We start from the raw sequence: 24802 nt of genomic DNA, 5'->3' as shown, positions 1-24802 counted from the left end.
AAATGCAAGTATCTTATTTACTTAATGGCTGCAAAAAAATCTGCAACATCAAAAACTCACCACATACTGCACTCCTGGTGGGAAGCTAAGCTTACATGAGTGCAGATTATACTGAACAACCTCTGTTACAGCAGCTGCAGGAAATGATCCCACACTGTATTTAGATGAGGATTGTGTAGGCCTCTCGGCCAAAGCAGAGGTGGAGCTGAGATCTGGATTTCAGAATGTGTCTAACCAAACACCATGTGGAAAATGAGACTTCCTCCTTTCTGCAGATGTACGTTCTTCTGCGCCCTGTCCTCTCCTTGGCCACTGAGTAACACATGGTGTATTGCAGATCTGTATGGTACAGATCCGTTATCCAGTGCTTCTAGACTTCTCTAGGTCAATATTGTATCTGTGTGTGTCTTGGATTTTAAATAGGTGTCATTTTTTATAACATGTCCCAAAGCATAGCAAAATAGAGATATTCTCCTCTAGTATCTATCATCTTCTGGTGAAGAACACCATGCTACATGTAGAGACTAATGATAAACAAACGCGTCTTATCAGAGCACACTCGGGTGTTATCAGAGCATCTGGACATGCTCAAATATGTTCGAGTCCCTGCGGCTGCATGATTGGCAGCTGTTAGACATCCTCAACCCATGCGGTGATTGCTTGATTGTTAGGGAATCCCCACGTGTTCAGGCTGTCTAACATCCGCCAATCATGCAAGGACTCGAGCATAATATACGAGCACGCCCAGATGTTCCGATAACACCCAAGTGTGCTCAGATAAGACATTATAAGTATGCTCATCACAAGCAGGGACCATACTCCACAGCCAATGGCTCAGTAATAAGCTGCTTCAAATCCATGCACAAAGCCTCTTTACTAGACATGAGTGAATAAGTTCGGCTCCCTCCTTATTCGGCAAACTATAGCGCTTACTGAAGAAGCTGCAGCGGGAACCTGGATACCTGGAGCGCTCCTGATCAGCTGTTCGGCGCCGCAGTTGCATGTGTCACAGCTGTGTGACAGTCACAACACACAGGCTCTCCATGCTGTGCAGTGACACAGCCGCAACATAAGCAGCTGCGGCGCTGGACACCCGATTATCGGGAGCACTCCAGGTATCCGGGTTCCCGCTGCAGCTTCTTTGGTAAGCGCTATAGCATGCCGAATAAGGAGGGAGCCGAACATATTCACTCATGACTTACTCTTTACAACCTGACAGAAAGAGGTATTTCTTCCAAAACCCCTATCAATTAGCTGGTAGAATTACAATCAGAGTGTTAGTACCTTAAAGGGTTGCCTGTATGCACTAGGGGTCCCAGTTATCATTTGTGGGCTTTTTTAACTTTTTTATTTTGTCTTTGCTGACATTCGGTACTTTTGAGCTAATGTCATTTTTTCAAGCCACATTCTTTAAAAGTGCACTTCGATTTTTACTTTAACCTTTTTGGGTAAAACAAAATTGCATGTTCGCAATGGCCTGGAGTACAGATTTTACAACTTTTTAAAAACACGCAATTGATGAATCAGCTGAAAACATCTGGAAACAACAAAACATACCCACAATGCTGAATATTAAAAAAAAGCAAAAAAAAACAAAAACACAAGCGAAGACATAAATTAAAAGAAGAATAAGGCAAAAATAAAAAAACAACAACTGGTGAATAACTGCAAAAAATAAATGAAAAAAGACGCACATGCAATAATGAATAGGGCCCTAGATATTAGGTTCTCCACCTGCGGTATGTATACTCCAGAGAGTACGTGCCAATTCTATAGAGGGTTTCTGCAAGGTCTAAGTATGTTCTTCTTTGATAGGGTGGAGGGAGATGGGGGCTTGGCTTAGTAACACTGACAAACATGAGACCACTAGGATTAACATCTGAGAATGGGGTCCCATGGCTCGCTGTTGTCATTAGAGCATTGGCATGCACAGCTCCTTGCTCTCGGTGTCTGCAGCAACTGGAACTGCTGATCGGCGGGGTTGCTGGTTGTCGCACCACTACTGATAAGACTGATGACCTAAGGATAGGCCATCAGCGTTAAAGTCCTGGACAACCCCTTTAATAGACATGAATGATACACACTAAACCTGCACCTAGTTGGGAATAAACGTGGCATAAGTGGAACTCTGGGGTGTAGACAGCACCAAAACATAGAGGAGCCTACATGGATACAGTGCATCCACTAACCTCCATAGAAGTGCGGTACTACAGGTGCTTCTAACCAAATTATAATGTCAAAAAGTTAATTTATTTCAGTTCTTCAATACACAAAGTGAAACACATATATATATATATATATATATATATATATATATATATATATATATATATATATATATAATGTTTATTTCTGTTAATGTTGATGATTATGGCTTACAGCCAATGAAAGCCCAAAAGTCATTATCTCAGTAAATTAGAATACTTTATAACACCAGCTTGAAAAATTATTTTAAAATCCAAAATGTTGGCCTACTGAAATGGTAGACCATTATTTTTAATCTTTAAAGAGTCCATAATAACAGGGTCTGTACCACAGGACTGGCGTATAGCAAATGTGGTGCCAATATTCAAAAAGGGGACAAAAACTGAACTCGGTAATTATAGGCCAGTAAGCTTAACCTCTACCGTGGGTAAAATCCTGGAGGGCATTCTAAGGGATGCTATACTGGAGTATCTGAAGAGGAATAACCTCATGACCCAGTATCAGCACGGGTTTACTAGGGACCGTTCATGTCAGACTAATTTGATCGCTTCTATGAAGAGGTAAGTTCCGGACTGGACCAAGGGAACCCAGTAGATGTAGTGTATATGGACTTTTCAAAAGCTTTTGATACGGTGCCACACAAAAAGTTGATACATAAAATGAGAATAATGGGGATAGGGGAAAATAATATGTGTAAGTGGGTTGAGAGCTGGCTCAGGGATAGGAAACAAAGGGTGGTTATTAATGGAGCACTCTCGGACTGGGTCGCGGTTAGCAGTGGGGTACCACAGGGGTCAGTATTGGGCCCTCTTCTTTTTAACATATTTATTAATGACCTTGTAGGGGGCATTCAGAGTAGAATTTCAATATTTGCAGATGACACTAAACTCTGCAGGGTAATCAATACAGAGGAGGACAATTTTGTATTACAGGATGATTTATGTAAACTAGAAGCTTGGGCTGATAAATGGCAAATGAGCTTTAATGGGGATAACTGTAAGGTCATGCACTTGGGTAGAAGTAATAAGATGTATAACTATGTGCTTAATTCTAAAACTCTGGGCAAAACCGTCAATGAAAAAGACCTGGGTGTATGGGTGGATGACAAACTCATATTCAGTGGCCAGTGTCAGGCAGCTGCTACAAAGGCAAATAAAATAATGGGATGTATTAAAAGAGGCATAGATGCTCATGAGGAGAACATAATTTTACCTCTATACAAGTCACTAGTTCGACCACACTTAGAATACTGTGCACAGTTCTAGTCTCCGGTGTATAAGAAAGACATAGCTGAACTAGAGCGGGTGCAGAGAAGAGCGACCAAAGTTATTAGAGGACTGGGGGGTCTGCAATACCAAGATAGGTTATTACACTTGGGGCTATTTAGTTTGGAAAAACGAAGACTAAGGGGTGATCTTATTTTAATGTATAAATATATGAGGGGACAGTACAAAGACCTTTCTGATGATATTTTTAATCATAGACCTGAGACAGGGACAAGGGGGCATCCTCTACGTCTGGAGGAAAGAAGTCCTGGTCGTTGCAGTACTGTGGCTCCGCCACTAAGGGGAGCTATGGTACGTCTGATGGCACTGAAGGAGTTCATCTGAGCAGGTATCACAGACACCAATACATTTCACCGCCGGGCCTCCAGGGGGAGCTAAGGGTTTTATTTACTAGGCCACTCTCCACACACTGGTAAAACTGGGGGTCAGGCAGGAAGTTAGACAGAAAGCTGACTGGGTTGGAGCCAGGCAACACCTTGTGGCAGAGGGTGTTGCAGGAGAAGATTCGGTAGGGTCTCTGTCAGGGGTGGGATCCTGACAGAGGCTTGGCAAACTGAGAGAACGTAACGGGACCGTGCCTGCTCAGGATAGCGGCGGTGCCCAAGGAAGGACTAGAAGCGAGATAGATTGTGCTGAGTGAGAAACGAGATCAAAGCAACAAGGAGAATACCAGTAGGGGTCGTGCTGTAAGACCGAGGCAACATCCTACTGAGGCGCAAACAACCGGTGGCCGGAACGCCGAAGGAAGTATTTCTATATACAGCTTCAGGCAATACTTCGAACCTACGGCAGGACAGTCAGTCTCAGGCGGGCTGTCTCACCTAAATCACCTATGCAGTCTTGGGGGGCAACTTGTGGAGAGGGGCGACTCTAGGGTCCCGGAAGAGCTCCGAGCCTACCCGTCAAATGGGTGCCGTCCCAACCGTAACATCAGGGAGGGACGGAGGATTAGCAGAACATCATCTAATCGAGTTGTGAGGGAACTTAAGAAACAGACACAACAGTTGTGGGGACTTTCCGTAAGCACAGCAGGGAAGGACCGCAACACATAGCGCTAGAAGGAAGGCACAGATTTCCACCTGTAAAGAGAACTCTGGAGGTGCCATTGGACCGGCCGGACTTGCGCAGCCTGGTTATCCGGATTCCGGACTGAGGACCCAGAGATCTTCAGTAAAGAGGTAAAGAGACTGCAACCTGGTGTCCTCGTTATTTATTGCACCGCACCACCACCACTACCATCATCCATCATATCTATCACTGTACGCCCCTCGGCAGGGTCACGGACCAGGTCTAGCCACCGTGACAACCCCAGAGCAGAGACTCAGAGGCCCGGTAACGGGCATCCCTCGGCCCTGCGGCAGTGGGGGCGCTACAACTTGGCGTCACGAACAGGATCTACTTAAGCCTGAAGAATCAGGTCATGTGTGCCTTGGGATTGTGATCTATTGTGCTTGGACTGTACTTTATTGCAATGACTGTGCTGCGCCATTTACCGCCAAAATCCGCCGCCATTACAGCGCTGAGGAGAGTGCAGGAGAAGAAGAGGGGCGTGGAGTGGGCGTAGACAAGCTGAAGAGCGCGAAGGACAATGGCCGCCCAGTCTAAATATTTCTGTGTCCTGAGGACGTGTCCGTCAACAGCCGAGGTCCGCCTCCTGATCCTGTTTGGAGGGTGGAGACCATGGAGACGGGGCCGCCCACGAAAGAGACCGCGGGAAGAGGACACGAGAGAAGAAGCAAAAATGGCGACGCCGGAAGCACCGCGTGCGAATGCCCCAACTCAGCATGAGGTTGCAGAACCCGACACAGCCCTGGACGCGCCATCGCTGCGGGAACTGACCCTTGCGGAGCTACCGATAGGCCAACCCCCATGGCCGATGTCCGAGGAGTGTGTGGCTGCAGCCGAGGCCCGGCAGGTAGCCTACCGCCTGGAAGCCGATGCCCGTGTAATCGCTCGGCTGGGCCAACCCACGGAGGTCCGCCTGTCTCCGGTGTCTCCCACTTCCTTCGTTTCGGCCGCGGCGGCGTGTGAGCTGCAGGCACAGGGCCTGAGGATCCTGCCGGAGGCGGAGCACCTGCAGCGCCTGATGACAGCGTGGCGGAACAGGCCCCAACCGGCAGCCCAGGTCGATCTGAGGAGCGTTGAGGAGGTTCCACCGTCGCACTGGGGTGTAGTGGTATCCTTTAACTCCCGGAAAGGAAGGGGAGTTATACAGGAGATCGGGGAGCCACTGCAGGTCCGCATGGATCAGGAAGAAGTGGAGCCCTGCGGGGGAAGGTACGATCCCGATCTGGAGCCTGGCGATGCCATGACCTACACCCGGTGGAGGAGGGAAGCGGGTGGAACAGGCTGGATAGCTCGGGGTGTCCAGCGGTGTGTCGCCCTGCAGGCTGCTACTGGAACGCCGGAGGATGAGCCTTCCGTGGAGAAGGTGCCAGAGCCCGTCCCCGCAGAACCTCAGGAGGTCCGGGTCCATCGCGTGCCTCTGGGTCGCGCTTGCCCACAAGCTAGGAGGGCATCCCGGCGAGGGATCCTGTCGTTGCTGGAGCCAGGACCGGCCCTTGCCACACCAAGGCGACCCGTTGGCCGGGTGAGGCCTGGAAGAAGACCACCCCCTACACTACAAGACTGAGTAAGCAAGAACGCTTCAATAATGTAAATAGTTCCTTGTTTAACTGTTTGTCTACTGTTTGCTGCTAAACCCGTCCTGGGTTAACTTTTAAAGGGATCCCTTTGTTGACCCGGGATCCCTATTGTTTTGTTTGTTTTTCTAAGTTTTGCACAAGTTTTCAGAACTGCCGCAATCATGAACAGTGCATGATACAAACTTTTTGTAAATAGTTTGCACCTACTTAAAGGTGCTTCCTACTGGTTTTACTTAAAGAGAGACTCTTTGCGAAGATACCGCACCGGAGCCTTTGATGAGTATGGACTGGTAGCCTGAGAAGATACGCTACCTCATAAAGACTTGGTCCCCTCTTAAAGGGGATGTTCATCTGTGTACTTATGAGTAATACTGCCTTAGAACAGTAAAGTGATAATGATGCCTTGAAAGAAAATGATAATGTTTACATGTAAAAGTTATATGTATTGAACTAGTTAATTGTAAAAGAATGCTGATAATGTTTCCCGAAGGAAAGTGAAAGTTAGAAGAAAGATGCAGTGGGCCCGTAGGGGTAGACGTAGTGTCCTGCATAGTTGCTAGTAAGGAAGTAATGATGGAAGTTAATGCTTTAAGAAAATATTGATAACGTTGATAGAAAATGAGGATAGAAGGTGAACCCTGAGTCCTCCTAGGAGCCATATGAAGATGGCTCAGTGTTCCTAAACTGAAAGTAATGTTATGTTCTATACTGTGTATAGTAGTTGAAAAGACAGAAGGCTCGGGCTGAAAGGAGCGGTCCTGTAAGAAAGGAGAGGCAGTAGGTCTGGTGCCATTAGGACAGGCGGTCCTGCAGATTTAAAGAAGGAGAATGAAAAAGTTAAATTGCCTTATAATGTGATTATAAGAGGGTCTTTAGCGGATATTGAATGTACGTCCTTAAAGGCGATGTTAAATTATTGTTCAAGAATTTGTATTAAGTAGAATACCCGGTTGGGTAAGAAAAGTTACTTATAGCATGTTGCTATGGTATTTAACCATGTTTGTAACGTTCAAGTGTCCTCACCTCCCATAAAGGGAAGCTCTGTTCAAGTATACTTATTGTTATTTGCACTCAACAAATTGTATGTCTTTTTGAAAATCTGTATTGTTGTTTTCTTCCCAGTCCCGGAGTACTGGATTTAACCGGGGGGGGGAGTGCAGCGCCCCAGAGTCCTGGTCGTTGCAGTACTGTGGCTCCGCCACTAAGGGGAGCTATGGTACGTCTGATGGCACTGAAGGAGTTCATCTGAGCAGGTATCACAGACACCAATACATTTCACCGCCGGGCCTCCAGGGGGAGCTAAGGGTTCTATTTACTAGGCCACTCTCCACACACTGGTAAAACTAGGGGTCAGGCAGGAAGTTAGACAGAAAGCTGACTGGGTTGGAGCCAGGCAACACCTTGTGGCAGAGGGTGTTGCAGGAGAAGATTCGGTAGGGTCTCTGTCAGGGGTGGGATCCTGACAGAGGCTTGGCAAACTGAGAGAACGTAAAGGGACCGTGCCTGCTCAGGATAGCGGCGGTGCCCAAGGAAGGACTAGAAGCGAGATAGATTGTGCTGAGTGAGAAACGAGATCAAAGCAACAAGGAGAATACCAGTAGGGGTCGTGCTGTAAGACCGAGGCAACATCCTACTGAGGCGCAAACAACCGGTGGCCGGAACGCCGAAGGAAGTATTTCTATATACAGCTTCAGGCAATACTTCGAACCTACGGCAGGACAGTCAGTCTCAGGCGGGCTGTCTCACCTAAATCACCTATGCAGTCTTGGGGGGCAACTTGTGGAGAGGGGCGACTCTAGGGTCCCGGAAGAGCTCCGAGCCTACCCGTCAAATGGGTGCCGTCCCAACCGTAACATCAGGGAGGGACGGAGGATTAGCAGAACATCATCTAATCGAGTTGTGAGGGAACTTAAGAAACAGACACATCAGTTGTGGGGACTTTCCGTAAGCACAGCAGGGAAGGACCGCAACACATAGCGCTAGAAGGAAGGCACAGATTTCCACCTGTAAAGAGAACTCTGGAGGTGCCATTGGACCGGCCGGACTTGCGCAGCCTGGTTATCCGGATTCCGGACTGAGGACCCAGAGATCTTCAGTAAAGAGGTAAAGAGACTGCAACCTGGTGTCCTCGTTATTTATTGCACCGCACCACCACCACTACCATCATCCATCATATCTATCACTGTACGCCCCTCGGCAGGGTCACGGACTGGGTCTAGCCACCGTGACAACCCCAGAGCAGAGACTCAGAGGCCCAGTACCGGGCATCCCTCGGCCCTGCGGCAGTGGGGGCGCTACATAAGCATAATCACAGACGCGGATTCTTTACTGTAAGAGCAGTGAGACTATGGAACTCTCTGCCGTATGATGTTGTAATGAGTGATTCATTACTTAAATTTAAGAGGGGACTGGATACCTTTCTGGAAAAGTATAATGTTACAGGGTATATGTATTAGATTCCTTGATAAGGCGTTGATCCAGGGAACTAGTCTGATTGCCGTATGTGGAGTCGGGAAGGAATTTTTTTCCCCCATGTGGAGCTTACTCTTTTCCACATGGGTTTTTTTTTGCCTTCCTCTGGATCAACATGTTAGGGCATGTTAGGTTAGGCTATGGGTTGAACTAGATGGACTTAAAGTCTTCCTTCAACCTTAATAACTGTTGTGAATTTGGATTCTGGGCTCCCCCGGTGGCCGCTTGTGGAATTGGACTTGTCATCCTCTTTCCTGTTTCACCTGATTCCATCAGTAGTGGGTGTCGCTATTTAAGCTCATTTCTCTGGTGGTTTCTTGCCGGTCAACAATGTTATCTGATGCCTCTCAGTGCTTGTTCCTGCTTCTAGACAACTACTGATAAGTTGGACTTTTGTCCATGTTTTGTTTTGCCTATTTGTTCCAGTTCGCAGCTGAAGTTTTGTTACTGTGTCTGGAAAGCTCTCGTCGATCAGGGATTGCTACTCTGGCGTTATGAGTTAATGCCAGAGTTTAAGGTAATCTCTGGATGGTGTTTTGTTAGTATTTTTCTGCTGACCATGAAAGTATACTATCTGTCTTCTGCTATCTAGTAAGCGGACCTCAAATTTGCTAAGACTATTTTCCTGCTGCGTTTGTTGTTTCATCTGAACTCACCGTCATTATATGTGGGGGGCTACTGTCTTCTTTGGAATATTTCTCTAGAGGTGAGCCAGGTCTTATATTTCCCTCTGCTAGCTATTTAGGTCTTAGGCCAGAGCTGGGCATCTAGCTATAAATAGGAAATGCTACCTGGCTATTTCTAGTTGCGCGGCAGGCTTAGTTCATGGTCAGTATAGTTCCATCTTCCGAGAGCTTGTCCCTCTATAGGCTTGCTATGATCTCTGCCTGCAGAGATCATGACAGTTTGACCGGCCATCTAAAGTGTTAAAGACCCAGGTTGAGAAAGGAGAGTTATAAGAAGTCTGCTGGAATTTTTTTTTTTTTTTTTTTTTTCCTCCAGTCTGCCTTGCTGCAGTCTTTTTTCTCTCTCTCCTCCTAATCTCTGTATGCTCTGTGTGCACCTGACAATAATGGATCTCCAGAGTGTAACTGCGGGTTTGAATAATCTCATCACGAAAGTACAAAATTTACAAGATTTTGTAGTACATGCTCCGGTATCTGAGCCGAGAATTCCTTTGCCGGAGTTCTTCACAGGGAATAGAGCTAGCTTCCAGAATTTCCGAAATAATTGTAAGCTTTATTTGTCCCTGAAGTCTCGTTCAGCTGGAGACCCTGCTCAGCAGGTTAGGATTGTGATTTCCTTGCTCAGGGGTGACCCTCAAGATTGGGCCTTCTCATTGCCAGCAGGGGATCCTGCGTTACGCGATGTGGATGCGTTTTTTCTGGCCTTGGGCTTGCTTTATGAGGAACCTCATTTGGAACTTCAGGCAGAAAAAACTTTGATGGCACTATCTCAGGGGCAAGACGAAGCTGAAGTTTTCTGCCAAAAATTCCGTAAATGGTCTGTGCTTACTCAGTGGAATGAGTGCGCCTTGGCGGCAACTTTCAGAGAAGGTCTCTCTGATGCCGTTAAGGATGTTATGGTGGGGTTCCCTTTGCCTGCAGGTCTGAATGAGTCCATGACAATGGCTATTCAGATTGATAGGCGTCTGCGGGAGCGCAAACCGATGCACCATCTGGCGGTGTCTATGGAAAAGACGCCAGAAAGTATGCAGTGTGATAGAATTCTGTCCAGGAGTGAGCGACAGAATTTTAGACGGAAGAATGGATTGTGTTTCTATTGTGGGGATTCTACTCATGTTATATCGGCATGCTCTAGGCGTACAAAGAAGCTTGATAAGTCTGTTTCCATTGGCACCATTCAGTCTAAGTTTATTTTGTCTGTAACCCTGATTTGCTCTTTGTCATCCATTGCCACGGACGCCTATATTGACTCTGGCGCCGCTCTGAGTCTTATGGATTGGTCCTTTGCCAATCGTTGTGGTTTTGATTTAGAGCCTTTGGAGACTCTTATTCCTCTGAAGGGGATTGACTCCACCCCATTGGCTAATAATAAACCACAATACTGGACACAAGTAACCATGCGTATCAATCCGGATCACCAGGAGATTATTCGTTTCCTGGTGCTGTATAATTTACATGACGATTTGGTACTGGGATTGCCATGGTTGCAGTCTCACAACCCAGTCTTGGACTGGAGAGCTATGTCTGTGTTGAGCTGGGGATGTAAGGGTATTCATGGGGACGTACCTTTGGTTTCTATTTCGTCGTCCATTCCCTCTGAAGTCCCTGAGTTCCTCTCTGATTATCAAGACGTCTTTGACGAACCCAAGCTTGGGTCGTTACCTCCGCACCGTGAGTGCGATTGTGCCATAGATTTGATACCGGGTTGTAAATATCCAAAGGGTCGTTTGTTTAATTTGTCTGTGCCGGAACATGCTGCTATGCGGGAATATATAAAGGAGTCTTTGGAAAAGGGACATATTCGTCCATCTTCTTCTCCCTTGGGAGCTGGGTTTTTCTTTGTCTCAAAAAAAGACGGCTCTTTGAGACCATGTATTGATTATCGGCTTCTGAATAAGATCACTGTTAAGTATCAATACCCATTGCCATTGCTTACTGATTTGTTTGCTCGTATAGAGGGTGCTAAGTGGTTCTCTAAAATTGATCTTCGTGGGGCGTATAATTTGGTGCGGATCAGGCAGGGGGATGAGTGGAAGACCGCATTTAATACGCCCGAGGGCCACTTTGAGTATTTGGTCATGCCTTTTGGTCTTTCTAATGCCCCTTCAGTTTTCCAGTCTTTTATGCATGATATTTTCCGCGATTTTCTGGATAAATTTATGATAATATATCTGGATGATATTCTGATTTTTTCTGATGACTGGGACTCTCATGTCCAGCAGGTCAGGAGAGTTTTTCAGGTTCTGCGGTCTAATTCTTTATGTGTGAAGGGGTCTAAGTGCGTTTTTGGGGTCCAGAAAATTTCCTTTTTGGGGTATATTTTTTCTCCCTCTTCCATTGAGATGGATCCCGTCAAGGTGCAAGCTATTTGTGACTGGACTCAGCCCTCCTCTCTTAAGGGTCTTCAGAGATTTTTGGGCTTTGCCAACTTTTACCGCCGATTTATTGCTGGTTTTTCGGATGTCGTTAAACCACTGACTGATTTGACCAGACAAGGCGCTGATGTTGCTAATTGGTCCCCTCATGCTGTAGAGGCCTTTCAGGAGCTTAAGCGCCGTTTTGCCTCTGCCCCTGTGTTGCGTCAGCCTGATGTGAATCTGCCTTTTCAGGTTGAGGTTGACGCTTCGGAGATCGGAGCTGGGGCAGTGTTGTCGCAGAAAGGTTCCGACTGCTCCGTCATTAGGCCTTGTGCCTTCTTTTCTCGCAAATTTTCGCCCGCAGAGCGGAATTATGATGTTGGGAATCGGGAGCTTTTGGCCATGAAGTGGGCGTTTGAGGAGTGGCGCCATTGGCTCGAGGGGGCTAGGCATCAGGTGGTGGTATTGACTGACCACAAAAATTTGATTTATCTTGAGACTGCCAGACGCCTGAATCCTAGACAGGCGCGCTGGTCTTTTTTTTTTTCTCGCTTTAATTTTGTGGTGTCATACCTACCGGGTTCTAAGAATGTTAAGGCAGATGCCCTTTCTAGGAGTTTTGACCCGGACTCTCCTGGTAATTCTGAACCCACAGGTATCCTTAGGGAGGGAGTAATTTTGTCGGCCGTTTCTCCTGATCTGCGGCGGTCCTTGCAAGAGTTTCAGGCGGATAGACCGGATCGTTGTCCGCCTGATAGACTGTTTGTTCCGGATGATTGGACCAGCAGAGTCATCTCTGAGGTACATTCTTCTGCATTGGCAGGTCATCCCGGAATTTTTGGTACCAGGGATTTGGTGGCAAGATCCTTCTGGTGGCCTTCTCTGTCACGAGATGTGCGAGTCTTTGTGCAGTCATGTGACGTTTGTGCTCGGGCCAAGTCTTGTAGTTCTCGGGCTAGCGGACTGCTGTTGCCCTTGCCTATTCCTAAGAGGCCTTGGACACACATCTCGATGGATTTTATTTCAGATCTGCCTGTTTCCCAGAAGATGTCTGTCATCTGGGTGGTCTGTGACCGTTTCTCTAAAATGGTCCATTTGGTTCCTCTGCCCAAGTTGCCTTCTTCTTCTGAGTTGGTTCCTCTGTTTTTTCAGAATGTTGTCCGATTGCACGGTATTCCTGAGAATATTGTTTCTGACAGAGGTACCCAATTTGTGTCTAGATTTTGGCGGGCATTCTGTGCTAGGATGGGCATAGATTTGTCTTTTTCATCTGCTTTTCACCCTCAGACTAATGGCCAGACCGAGCGGACTAATCAGACCCTTGAGACATATCTGAGGTGTTTTGTCTCTGCTGACCAGGATGATTGGGTTGCTTTTTTGCCATTGGCAGAGTTCGCCCTCAATAATCGGGCCAGTTCTTCCACCTTGGTGTCCCCGTTTTTCTGTAATTCGGGGTTTCACCCTCGATTTTCCTCCGGTCAGGTGGAATCCTCGGATTGTCCTGGAGTGGATGCGGTGGTGGAGAGATTGCATCACATCTGGGGGCAGGTTATGGACAATTTGAAGTTGTCACAGGAGAAGACTCAGCGTTTTGCCAACCGTCATCGTCGTGTTGGTTCTCGGCTTTGTGTTGGAGATTTAGTGTGGTTGTCTTCTCGTTTTGTCCCTATGAGGGTCTCTTCTCCTAAGTTTAAACCTCGGTTCATCGGCCCTTATAGAATATTGGAGATTCTTAATCCTGTTTCTTTCCGTTTGGACCTCCCTGCGTCCTTTTCCATTCATAACGTTTTTCATCGGTCGTTATTGCGCAGGTATGAGGTACCTGTTGTACCTTCTCTTGAGCCTCCTGCTCCGGTGTTGGTTGAGGGTGAGTTGGAGTACGTTGTGGAGAAAATTTTGGACTCTCGTGTTTCCAGACGGAAACTCCAGTATCTGGTCAACTGGAAGGGTTACGGCCAGGAGGATAATTCTTGGGTCAATGCATCTGATGTTCATGCTTCTGATCTTGTTCGTGCCTTCCATAGGGCTCATCCTGGTCGCCCTGGTGGATCTGGTGAGGGTTCGGTGCCCCCTCCTTGAGGGGGGGGTACTGTTGTGAATTTGGATTCTGGGCTCCCCCGGTGGCCGCTTGTGGAATTGGACTTGTCATCCTCTTTCCTGTTTCACCTGATTCCATCAGTAGTGGGTGTCGCTATTTAAGCTCATTTCTCTGGTGGTTTCTTGCCGGTCAACAATGTTATCTGATGCCTCTCAGTGCTTGTTCCTGCTTCTAGACAACTACTGATAAGTTGGACTTTTGTCCATGTTTTGTTTTGCCTATTTGTTCCAGTTCGCAGCTGAAGTTTTGTTACTGTGTCTGGAAAGCTCTCGTCGATCAGGGATTGCTACTCTGGCGTTATGAGTTAATGCCAGAGTTTAAGGTAATCTCTGGATGGTGTTTTGTTAGTATTTTTCTGCTGACCATGAAAGTATACTATCTGTCTTCTGCTATCTAGTAAGCGGACCTCAAATTTGCTAAGACTATTTTCCTGCTGCGTTTGTTGTTTCATCTGAACTCACCGTCATTATATGTGGGGGGCTACTGTCTTCTTTGGAATATTTCTCTAGAGGTGAGCCAGGTCTTATATTTCCCTCTGCTAGCTATTTAGGTCTTAGGCCAGAGCTGGGCATCTAGCTATAAATAGGAAATGCTACCTGGCTATTTCTAGTTGCGCGGCAGGCTTAGTTCATGGTCAGTATAGTTCCATCTTCCGAGAGCTTGTCCCTCTATAGGCTTGCTATGATCTCTGCCTGCAGAGATCATGACAAATAACTATGTAACTATGTATGTTCAGTAAATGCACTCAATACTTGGTCAGGGCTCCTTTTGCATCAATTACTCTATCACTGCGGCGTGGTATGGAGGCGATCAGCCTGTGTCACTGCTGAGGTGTTAAGCCCCCGTCACACTAAGCTAGGTCGCCAGCGAGATCGCTGCTGAGTCACAAGTTTTGTGACACAACAGCGACCTCAGTAGCGATCTCGCTATGTTTGATACGTAGCAGCGACCAGGCCCCTGCTGTGAGATCGCTGGTCGTGTCGGAATGGCCTGGACTTTTTTTGATCGTTGAGGTCCCGCTGGGTAGCACACATCGCTGTGTTTGACACCTTACCAACGACCTCGTTGACTACAACGTCACACAGGACGTCCCTCATCGAGGTCTGAATCGTCATAATAGCTGCCATGTGACAGGGTCACAACGACCAACGACATCGTTGTACAGGTCGCTACAGGTCGCCGCATCGCTGCTTGGGAAGATCTCACTGTTTGACATCTCACCAGCGACCACATAGCGACGCAGCAACGATCCCTGACAGGTCGTATCGTTGTCGGGATCGCTTTAGCGTCGCTAAGTGTGACGGGGCCTTTATGGAAGCCCAGGTTGCTTTGTTAGCAGCCTTTAGATTGTTTGCATTGTTGGGTCTGGTGTCTCTCATCTTCCCCTGACAATGCCCCATATGCACAGTGATACTGTTGTTTTTAAACTAGGTATTGGAGCTTTTGGCAGTGTGGACAGGTGCCAAGTCCTGCTGGAGAATGAAATTTCCATCTCCAAAAAGCTTGTCTGCAGAGGGAAGCATTAAGTGGTCTAAAATTTCCTGGTAGACGGTTGCGCTGACTTTGGTCTTGATAAAACACAGTGGACCTACACCAGCAGATGACATGGCTCCACAAACCATCACTGATTGCGGAAACTTCACAATAGACCTCAAGCAACTTGGATTGTGGCCTCTCCACTCTTCCTGCAGACTCTGGGACCTGGATTTCCAAATGAAATGCAAAATTTACTTTCATCTGAAAACAACACCTTGGACCACTGAGCAGCAGTCCAGTTCTTTTTCTCCTTGGCCCAGGTAAGACACTTCTGGTGTTGTCTATTGGTCATGAAAGGCTTGACACAAGGAATGCGACACTTGTAGCCCATTGTCTGGATACGGTTGTGTGTGGTGGCTCCTGAAGCAATGACTCCATGTGAATCACCCACAAATTTTTGAATGGCCTTTTCTTAATCTTTTCAAGGCTGCGATTATCCTGGTTGCTTGTGCACCTTTTTCTACCACACTTTTTCCTTCCCCTCAACTTTCCATTAATATGCTAGGACACAGCACTCTGAATAGCCAGTTTCTTTAGCAATGACCTTGTGTGGCTTAGCCTCCTTGAGGAGTGTGTCAATGACTGCCTTCTGGACATCTGTCAAGTCAGAAGTCTTCCCCATGATTGTGGAGCCTACTGAAACAGACTAAGGGACCTTTTTAAAGGCTTAGGAAGCCTTTGCAGGTGTTTTTTGTTATTCTAATTTACTGAGATATTGACTTTTGGGTTTTCTTTCGCTGTAAGCCATAATCATCAACATTAAGAGAAATAAACACTTGAAATAGAGCGCTCTCTTTGTAATGACTATATAATATAGGAGTTTCACTTTTTGTATTGAAGAACTGAAATAAATTAACTTTTTGATGATATTCTAATTTTGTGAGAAGCACTTGTATGTGGGAAAATACTCTGCAGATCAAGTCTCAACATAAACCCCACATAGATAGGTCGTTATATGAGCCATTTATCTGAACATAGAAAACCTTATTAATTGCATTATTCCTAAAACCAGTGAAAGTTTTTGCAGATTTTAGGATTTTCTAGATTGAAGAATTTCTGGCGTGTATTTAGGAATGTGTCTGTGTTGGGTTAATACCTGCATAAGCACGGTTCTCACAGTTCTGCGGGACTGTTCCTGCCATGGGCGACACACTTTTGGACCATTAGATTAGCAAGCACCCATTCACTAGATACAAGTTGATAGGCGCTCGCTTACCGTCCTGTTTACCTTTCTGTTTTCGTGGGCTGATGAAAAGTGATGGGAACAGAATGATTGGTAACACAATTGTTCTGTGCCCAATACTCAGAATTGTTTTCAGTTGCACATCCCCTGGTAACATGGCGAAATGTGCTGCCGACTATGTCGATTTTTATACTGGCATAAACGATCCAACCCCCCCATGAACTTTTCTACATTGTTCGCTCATAGATTATTGGATTGTCTAAATGGACCTTATCCCTTAGACTGCATTCACCTGCTGCGGCTGCGTTAGGACTGACTGCACAGTTTTGTGTAATATTATAATTAGTGATGAGCGAATATACTCGTTACTCGAGATTTCTCGAGCACGCTCGGGGGTCCTCAGAGTATTTTTTAGTGCTCGGAGTTTTAGTTTTTCTTGCCGCAGCTGAATGATTTACATCTGTTAGCCAGCTTAAGTACATGTGGGGGTGCCCTAGCAACCAGACAACCCCCACATGTACTTATGCTGGCTAACAGATGTAAAACATTCAGCTGCGGCAAGAAAAACTAAATCTCCAAGCACTAAAAAATACTCGGAGGACCCCCCGAGCATGCTCGAGAAATCTCGAGTAACGAGTATATTCGCTCATCACTAATTATAATTAATAGTTTAAGGAGTAAATAGAATACTGCAGTGTGTCAGGGGTGCTGGGATATTTGCGCTCTTCGCAGAGCTGCAGTGTGAAGTCTATCCTCAATGAAGTAAGTGTATTGTTCTCTGCTATCAGCCACGTCAGGCTGCAGAGGATGGAGTATTCTTCAAGCCTTTATCTCACAGATCTCCAGCTCTGATCATCGCTCGTTACCGTTACCCTTACATGTCTGTAATGATAATTGCCACTATCTCCACTGTTTTACATTCCTTTTCAATATTCGGACAGTTCCCTATAACTTTCTCCAGCCGCCCAGCTTAACCCTACAACTACTAGCATACTCTGACATGCTGAGAGTAGTAGTTCCTGAACTTTCATATTTGGCAGCAGTGGGACATTATCTAGAGATCAGGGCGTTTCCTCTTTGCTTGCAGTCCCATGTAACAGCCATATACAGTATATCTATCACCATAGCACAACTATGTCATGCTGGGGTTTAACCCCATGCTTACCTTGTCAACAGAGCCCGGGAGCAGCCGGCTCATCAGCTTACACAGCACTACGCCATCCTTGAGGGAGCACTTTAAGAAGTCCTTTGGGTCACAGATGTTCTTCTTGGGGGAGTTGAGGACCCCCAGGGAGATGAGCCAGGTGACAGTCTGCTCCTCTGGGTTCATGGCTGTGCTGCTGGGACTAGATCTCTGTAATGTAGCCACATCCTGATTACATCTCAGGCTTCTTCCTTTTTCTCTGCACCAGCACAGACAGGAAGCTGCTCGTTATGTCAGACACAGTGTGCACAGACCCTACAGTGTGCACGCCTGGAGACTAGGGTGATTCCAGGGAGATCCTGGCTCTGAGAAGTGTACGAGCCCATAAGTCAGAACCCTGTCCGCTAGTTCTTACTATTTTCCTGTCTGGGAAAGCTTGGTGACAACTCACATGTGATCCCAGGTGTAGTCACTCAGCTTTCCTGGAACCCTGACGCTGGGTGACCACGATACGGAACTAGCATCGCTTTGGACGCAGCACATGTTCGCTGCCTCCAAAGTGCTGCCGTCTATTGAATGCAGGTAAATCCGCATGTGATCACTGAACCGTGCGGAATCACCGCGTCCAATACATTGTATTGATTACATTTCTGTTGCGCAGACTCGCGTAGCCGCAAGATAAATAGACATGCTGTAGTCTGGAAAGACGCGCCGCATGTCAGTCTCGGCAGGTGATCTGCGGGCGTCTCTGGACGCATAGTGGACATGGGATTTCTATAAATCCCATCCACTGTGCTGTAACATCTGGCCGCGCAGGTTTGACACTGCACAAGTAGGAAGCGTCCAACGTTCAGCAACTCTGGATTGTGGGCACATACCCCAAAAGTCAAATCTAACTACTTGTGCCCACATATTCGTGGGGGTAAGTTAACAGCTGATTTTTATTTATTTAATTCTTAACTCTTGGACTTTGGATATTTAAAGATAATCAATATGAACATGAACTGAATAGGTTAATTAATAACTTTTTCATCTTACCTGACATTTCTTGTTGCTGGAATTCCCCATGAAAAATATTTTCTTACAACTGCATTGTGCCATTCCTGTAAATGTGTAAGTTAGGGTACTGTCACACAGTGCAATTTTGATCGCTACGACGGTACGATTCGTGACGTTCTAGCGATATCGTTACGATATCGCAGTGTCTGACACGCTACTGCGATCAGGGACCCTGCTGAGAATCGTACGTCGTAGCAGATCGTTTGGAACTTTCTTTCGTCGCTTGATCACCCGCTGACATCGCTGGATCGTTGTGTGTGACACCGATCCAGCGATGTGTTCGCTTGTAACCAGGGTAAACATCGGGTAACTAAGCGCAGGGCCGCGCTTAGTAACCCGATGTTTACCCTGGTTACCAGCGTAAACGTAAAAAAAACAAACAGTACATACTCACATTCCGGTGTCTGTCCTCCAGCGTCTCAGCTTCTCTGCACTGTGAGCGCCTGCCGGCCGGAAAGCGAGCACAGCGGTGACGTCACCGCTCTGCTTTCCGGCTATGGTGCTTAGGGCTGTCCCACACGTCCAGATAATTCCGGTACCGGAATAAATCGGTACCGGAGTTATCCGTGTGCCTGGGAACTCACGTAGGCCATACGTGCGGCACACGTGTGCTGCCCGTATGGCGAGTGGGTACCACACGGAGCGTGTGGTACCCACGCGTGTGGTACCCTGCCTCGCGCTGAAGCTGCGATTCATATGTTCCCTGCCGCAGCGTTTGCGGCAGAGAAAATATGAATAATAGTGTTTAAAATAAAGATCTATGTGTCCGCCGCCCCCCCACCCCCTGTGCGCCCCCCCCCCCCCCCCCGCTCTTCAGAAAATACTTACCCGCTCCCTCGCTGCTTCCTGGTCTGGCCGCGGCTTCTAGTGTATGCGGTCACGTGGGGCCGATCATTTACAGTCATGAATATGTGGCTCCACCTCCCATAGGGGCGGAGCCGACTATTCATGATTGTAAATGATCGGCCCCACGTGACCGCATACAGTAAGCCGCGGCCAGACCAGGAAGGAGCGACAGCCGACGGGGGACCCGGGTAAGTATTTTCTGACCAGCGGGGGGGCACACAGGGGGTGGGGGGGCGGCGGACACATAGATCTTTATTTTAAACACTATTATTCATATTTTCTCTGCAGCAAACGCTGTTGCAGGGAACATATGAATGGCGGCTTCAGCACCATGTGGGGGGGACAGCGCTTACTGTAGCGCTGTCTCCTGCACGCACACGGACCCCAAACGGAGAATGTCCGTGTGAGGTGCGTGTTTTACACGGACCCATTGACTTTAATGGGTCCGTGTAATACGTGTGCTCCCACGAACACTGACATGTCTCCGTGTTTGGCACACGGAGACACGGTCCGCAAAAAATCAATGACATCTGAACAGATGCAATGATTTTAATGGGTCTACATGTGTCAGTGTCTCCGGTACGTGAGGAAACTGTCACCTCACGTACCGGAGCCACTGACGTGTGAAACCGGCCTTACACAGTGGAGAGAAGCAGAATGCCGGGGGACAGACACCGGAATGTAAGTATGTACTGTTTGTTTTTTTTACGTTTACGCTGGTAACCAGGGTAAACATCGGGTTACTAAGCGCGGCCCTGCGCTTAGTAACCCGATGTTTACCCTGGTTACCCGGGGACTTCGGCATCGCTCCAGCGCCGTGATTGCAAAGTGTGACCGCAGTCTACGACGCTGGAGCGATAATCATACGACGCTGCGATGTCACGGATCGTGCCGTCGTAGCGATCAAAATTGCACTGTGTGACAGTACCCTTAGGCTGTGTTCTGGTGTCCATACAAATCGGTCCGAGATCGCACCCCACCGTACTGACCGGCTGTGGATCTCCCAACCCAATACATTGATGGAGGCAGGGGGACACCAGATTTTTCCACCAAGTGTAAGCCAGCAGACACAATGACGTCACTTCATTGCATCTGCTGTGTGAGAGTCAGTGCACTGGGGAAACAGAAATAAGGTGTTTTATTTTGGCTTTTTTTTTCATATGAGTATGAGATGTTTCCATGTCTACAGGAGGCTATGTGCGGGCTCATACTGTATATAAGAGGCTACGTGGGGACTCATAGTGTATATAGTGTATATAGGAGGCTATGTGAGGGCTCATACTGTATAGAGAGGCTACATGGGGACTCAGTGTATATAGGAGGCTATGTGCGGGCTCATACTGTATATAAGAGTCTACGTGGGGACTCATAGTGTATAAAGGAGGCTATGTAAGAGCTCATGCTGTATATAGACAGGTTACATGGGGACTCATATTGTATATAGGACGCTATGTGAGGGCTCATACTGTATACAGCATATAGGAGAATGTCAGCTTCATATTAAAGGGAATCCGTCACCCCATTTTAGGCCTATAAGCTAAGCCCACCACCATCAGGGGCTTATCTACAGCATTCGATAATGCTGTAGATAAGCCCCCGATGTAACCTGAAAGAGAAGAAAAACAAGTTATATTATACTCACCCAGGGGCGGTCCCAGTCCGATGGGCGTCGTGGTCCGGCGCCTCCCATCTTCATAAGATGACATCCTCTTCTTTGCTTCCTGTTGCGGCTCCTGCGCAGGCGTACTTTGTATGCCCTGGTGAGGGCAGAGCGAAGTACTGCAGTGCATAGGCGCCGGGCCTCTCTGACCTTTCCCGGCACCTGCGCACTGCACACCTGTTCCATAGGAATCCACAGGTGTCTAAATGCAGGCGAAATCCGCATAAAAAACGCACAAAATCCTCAGGTAATCTGCGGTGCATCCACAGGTAACACACAGGGCATTTTACCTGCGGATTCTACAGAATCCGCAGGGGAAAAATCCGCAATGGAATCCGCAACGTGTACACATACCCGTAGACCTAGGCCAGCAGTGATAATCTACTGTTGTTTGAACACTGATTGTAATCAAACTACAGCACATAGTCTTAAAGTGACACATCTGTGGAATCAGGATCTCTTGCTCATTATGAGGTTGCTCTCATATTAAGTAGCAAATCCTTTTGACAGAGTCTCTTTAATTCCCGTTTTGCTGCTTTAGAGAAATCAAGTAAAATTGTATCCAAATGAGCTGCAGGTGCAGTGGATGGGGCCTGTACTTACAGCTCTCCTGCCTCTCTCCCTCTATTCCCCTTCCACTGTCTGACTCTTGTCTCTGACTGATAGGTCGCTCCTGTTCAGTCCAAATATCCATTCACAGGTATCAGGGAAGACGATCCGTCATTTTTTTTTTATAGAGCAGTATATGTGTGTGAATGCAGGGCCAGGCGGTTTTGTATTGCCAGGAGGGAAGAAATGTGCCGCAAAGCAGAGGAGATGTCGTGGATGTCCGTGTAGAAAACTGTAGCTGGAAGAAGTCCTCATGGTGATCTGAGCCAGACGGAGAAGAAAGGAAAAGTGGAGAATAGAATCAAGAGAAACATTCTTTAATTTAAACAGGTTTTCCAAGTTTAAAATGTTATTTTCCATAGGCAATGTTTATCTAAAAGTAATAAAATAAATCTTAGCCCTCATTCAGACATCCATTTTTATTCCACGATTCTGAAACAGGACCAATTTTCATCAGTGATTTGTATCAAATTTTCAATGTGTTTCATTTAAGATTTTCTCATATGCAAAGATTAATAAAAACGGAAAAACTTCTACCCTGCACTATGTTAAAACACAGTGCCATCTGTGTGCTCGGTGTTTTTCACAGATCCTTAGACTTGCGTGTGTGATTTTGATCCAGGATACATTTAGCAGACATACAATTCCCAAAATTATACAGACATGTGAACAGAGCCATAGATTATCATAGGTAAGTGTTCTATCCATGATGAACAAAGTAAAATCACGTATGTGAAAAGTGATGTCTGAATGAGGCCTTACTTGCCACTTTTCGCCCCTCTCTCTGGGGCAGGTCTTTTTTGACCTGGCTGCAGCTGTGATGTCACTACTATAGTATATGACAATAATTCACTGATTCCCTTTTATATTCTCGTAAATGCAGCTTAAAGGGCATTTGTCAGTATTATCAACCCTCCTAAACCGTCTATATGAAGATGCAGGTCATATGAATCAAATGATACCTTGATACCTGCGATCCCAAGAAATGCACTTTCTTCTTATTTGCAAATCAACTGAAAAGATTTGTTTAGTCTTGGGGGTGGTGCTGCTTCTCAAAAGAGTCACGCTGGATGGCTCCCCTACTGGCTTGAGTGAGATCCCATAGCACTCATACATGTCTATGTGGCTGTCAAGTTCGGGTCAGGAGAATCGCGGTCAGTCCGTACACAAACTGTTTTTCAAGGACGTCTGAATGAGGCCTGAGGCTGGATACATCATTACAAGCCAGCTCCGGCCTTATGTCTAGGTTCATACCTACGTCACAGCAACTGGTAGGATGCTCCAGCTCAGGTTTTGTAATTTTCCACTTAATGTCCAGCACTGTGTAAAAGTTTTAGGCAGCTGTGGAAAAATGCTTCAAAGTAAGAATGCCTTAAATCTAAAAGTATTAACCCCTTTCTGACACTTGTAGTAATAAGTCCCTGTGCCCTTGGCCTATCTGACCAGAGATGTATTATTACTGCATGGTCATTCTGACAGCTGACACACGGAACTAAGTGCCAGGAGCGGTCACACACCACTCCCGGCACTTTAGCCCCCTAAATACTGCAATCAAAATTAATCGCAGCATTCCGGGAGCCGGCAGAGGGTTGATAGCTCCTCTGCCTTTGGATCGGAGACTCCGTGGGGTCCCGATCATTGCCATGGTGACCCGACGTCATCTGGGTCACCAGAGCTAAGAAACTTGCTGATCATGCCCAGTGCATGATGAGCAAGTTTCTGAAGCATGGAGATGCTGCTGCATCTCCATGCTGTACAAGCGATCAGCCTGCAAAAAATGATAGTCCCATATTGGAACAAAGTAAAAAAGTTTATAAAAAGTAAAAAAAAAAAAGTTTTTCAATAATTGTAAAAATATATTTTTTAAATTATTAAATAAAAATATCAAAAGATATTGTATCTATAAATATTTGTGTGAAAAAAAGATATAAACAATAAAAGTACACATATTTGGTATCGCCGTGTCCGCAACGACCCCAAACCTATAAAACTGTCCCACTAATTAACCCCTTTAGTGAAGAATATAAAAAAAAGGCAAAAAACAATGCTTTATCATCATACTGCAGAACAAAAAATGGAATAAAAGGCGATCAAAAAGACGGATGTAAATACGAACGGAAATAAAGACCGATCTAAATAATCATGGTACCACTGAAAACGTCATCTTGTCCCGAAAAAAACAAGCCACAATACAGCTCCATCAGCGGAAAATAAAAAAGTTATAGCTCTCAGAAAAAAAGAAATGTAAAAATAATTATTTTTTCTATAAAATAGTTTTTATTGTGTAAAAGCACCAAAACATAAAAAAAATATAAATGAGGTATCGCTGTAATTGTACTGACCCGACGAATAAAGCTGCCTTATCAATTTTACCACACATGGACCAGCATAAACCCTCCCCACCCCCCAAAAAAGAACTTCCCGAATTCCTGGTTTTGTTCATTTTGCCTCCCAAAAATCGGAACATAAAAACCCAATGTACACTACGGTTCCAAAGTTTAGGGTCGCCCGGACAATTTTGTGTTTTCCATGAAAACTCATACTTTTCTTAATCAAATGAGTTGCCAAATGAATCGAAAATCTAGTCCAGACATTGACAAGGTTTGAAAAAAAGATTTTTATTTGAAATAATAATTTTCTCCTTCAAACTTTGCTTTTGTCAAAGAATGCTCTCTTTGTAGCAATTACAGCATTGCAGACCTTTGGCATTCTAGTAGTTAATTTACTGAGGTAATCTGGAGAAATTTCACCCCATGCTTCCAGAAGCCCCTCCCACAAGTTGGTTTGGTTTGATGGGCACTTTTTTGTACCATACGGTCAAGCTGCTCCCACAACAGCTCAATGGGGTTGAGATCTGGTGACTGCGCTGGCCACTCCATTACAGATAGAATACCAGCTGTCTGCTTCTTCCCTAAATAGTTCTTGCATAATTTGGAGGTGTGCTTTAGATCATTGTCCTGCTGTAGGATGTAATTGGCTCCAATCAAGCGCTGTCCACAGGGTATGGCATGGCGTT

The 24802-nt window shown here is 46.3% G+C and overlaps 1 protein-coding gene across 2 annotated transcripts in view; it reads right to left on the bottom strand.

The window, feature by feature from the left end:
* The window catches only part of ARHGEF6 (Rac/Cdc42 guanine nucleotide exchange factor 6), a 153030-nt gene extending 135148 nt beyond the window's left edge, over positions 1-17882 (bottom strand). The window contains exon 1 of one of the 2 annotated variants that reach the window (XM_077285275.1): positions 17634-17882. In XM_077285275.1, the coding sequence (XP_077141390.1) occupies positions 17634-17798 (165 nt within the window). In that variant the 5' untranslated portion in view covers positions 17799-17882. The remainder of the gene's footprint in view (positions 1-17633) is intronic. The other variant, XM_077285277.1, reaches the window with a different exon arrangement.
* Between the last annotated feature and the right edge of the window lie 6920 nt (positions 17883-24802).

Source organism: Ranitomeya variabilis, chromosome 2, assembly GCF_051348905.1.
Source record: "Ranitomeya variabilis isolate aRanVar5 chromosome 2, aRanVar5.hap1, whole genome shotgun sequence".
NCBI classification, from domain to species: Eukaryota; Metazoa; Chordata; class Amphibia; order Anura; family Dendrobatidae; genus Ranitomeya; species Ranitomeya variabilis.
The sequence above is the reverse complement of the archived record's forward strand: the minus strand, read 5'-3'. Positions and strand labels throughout refer to the sequence as shown.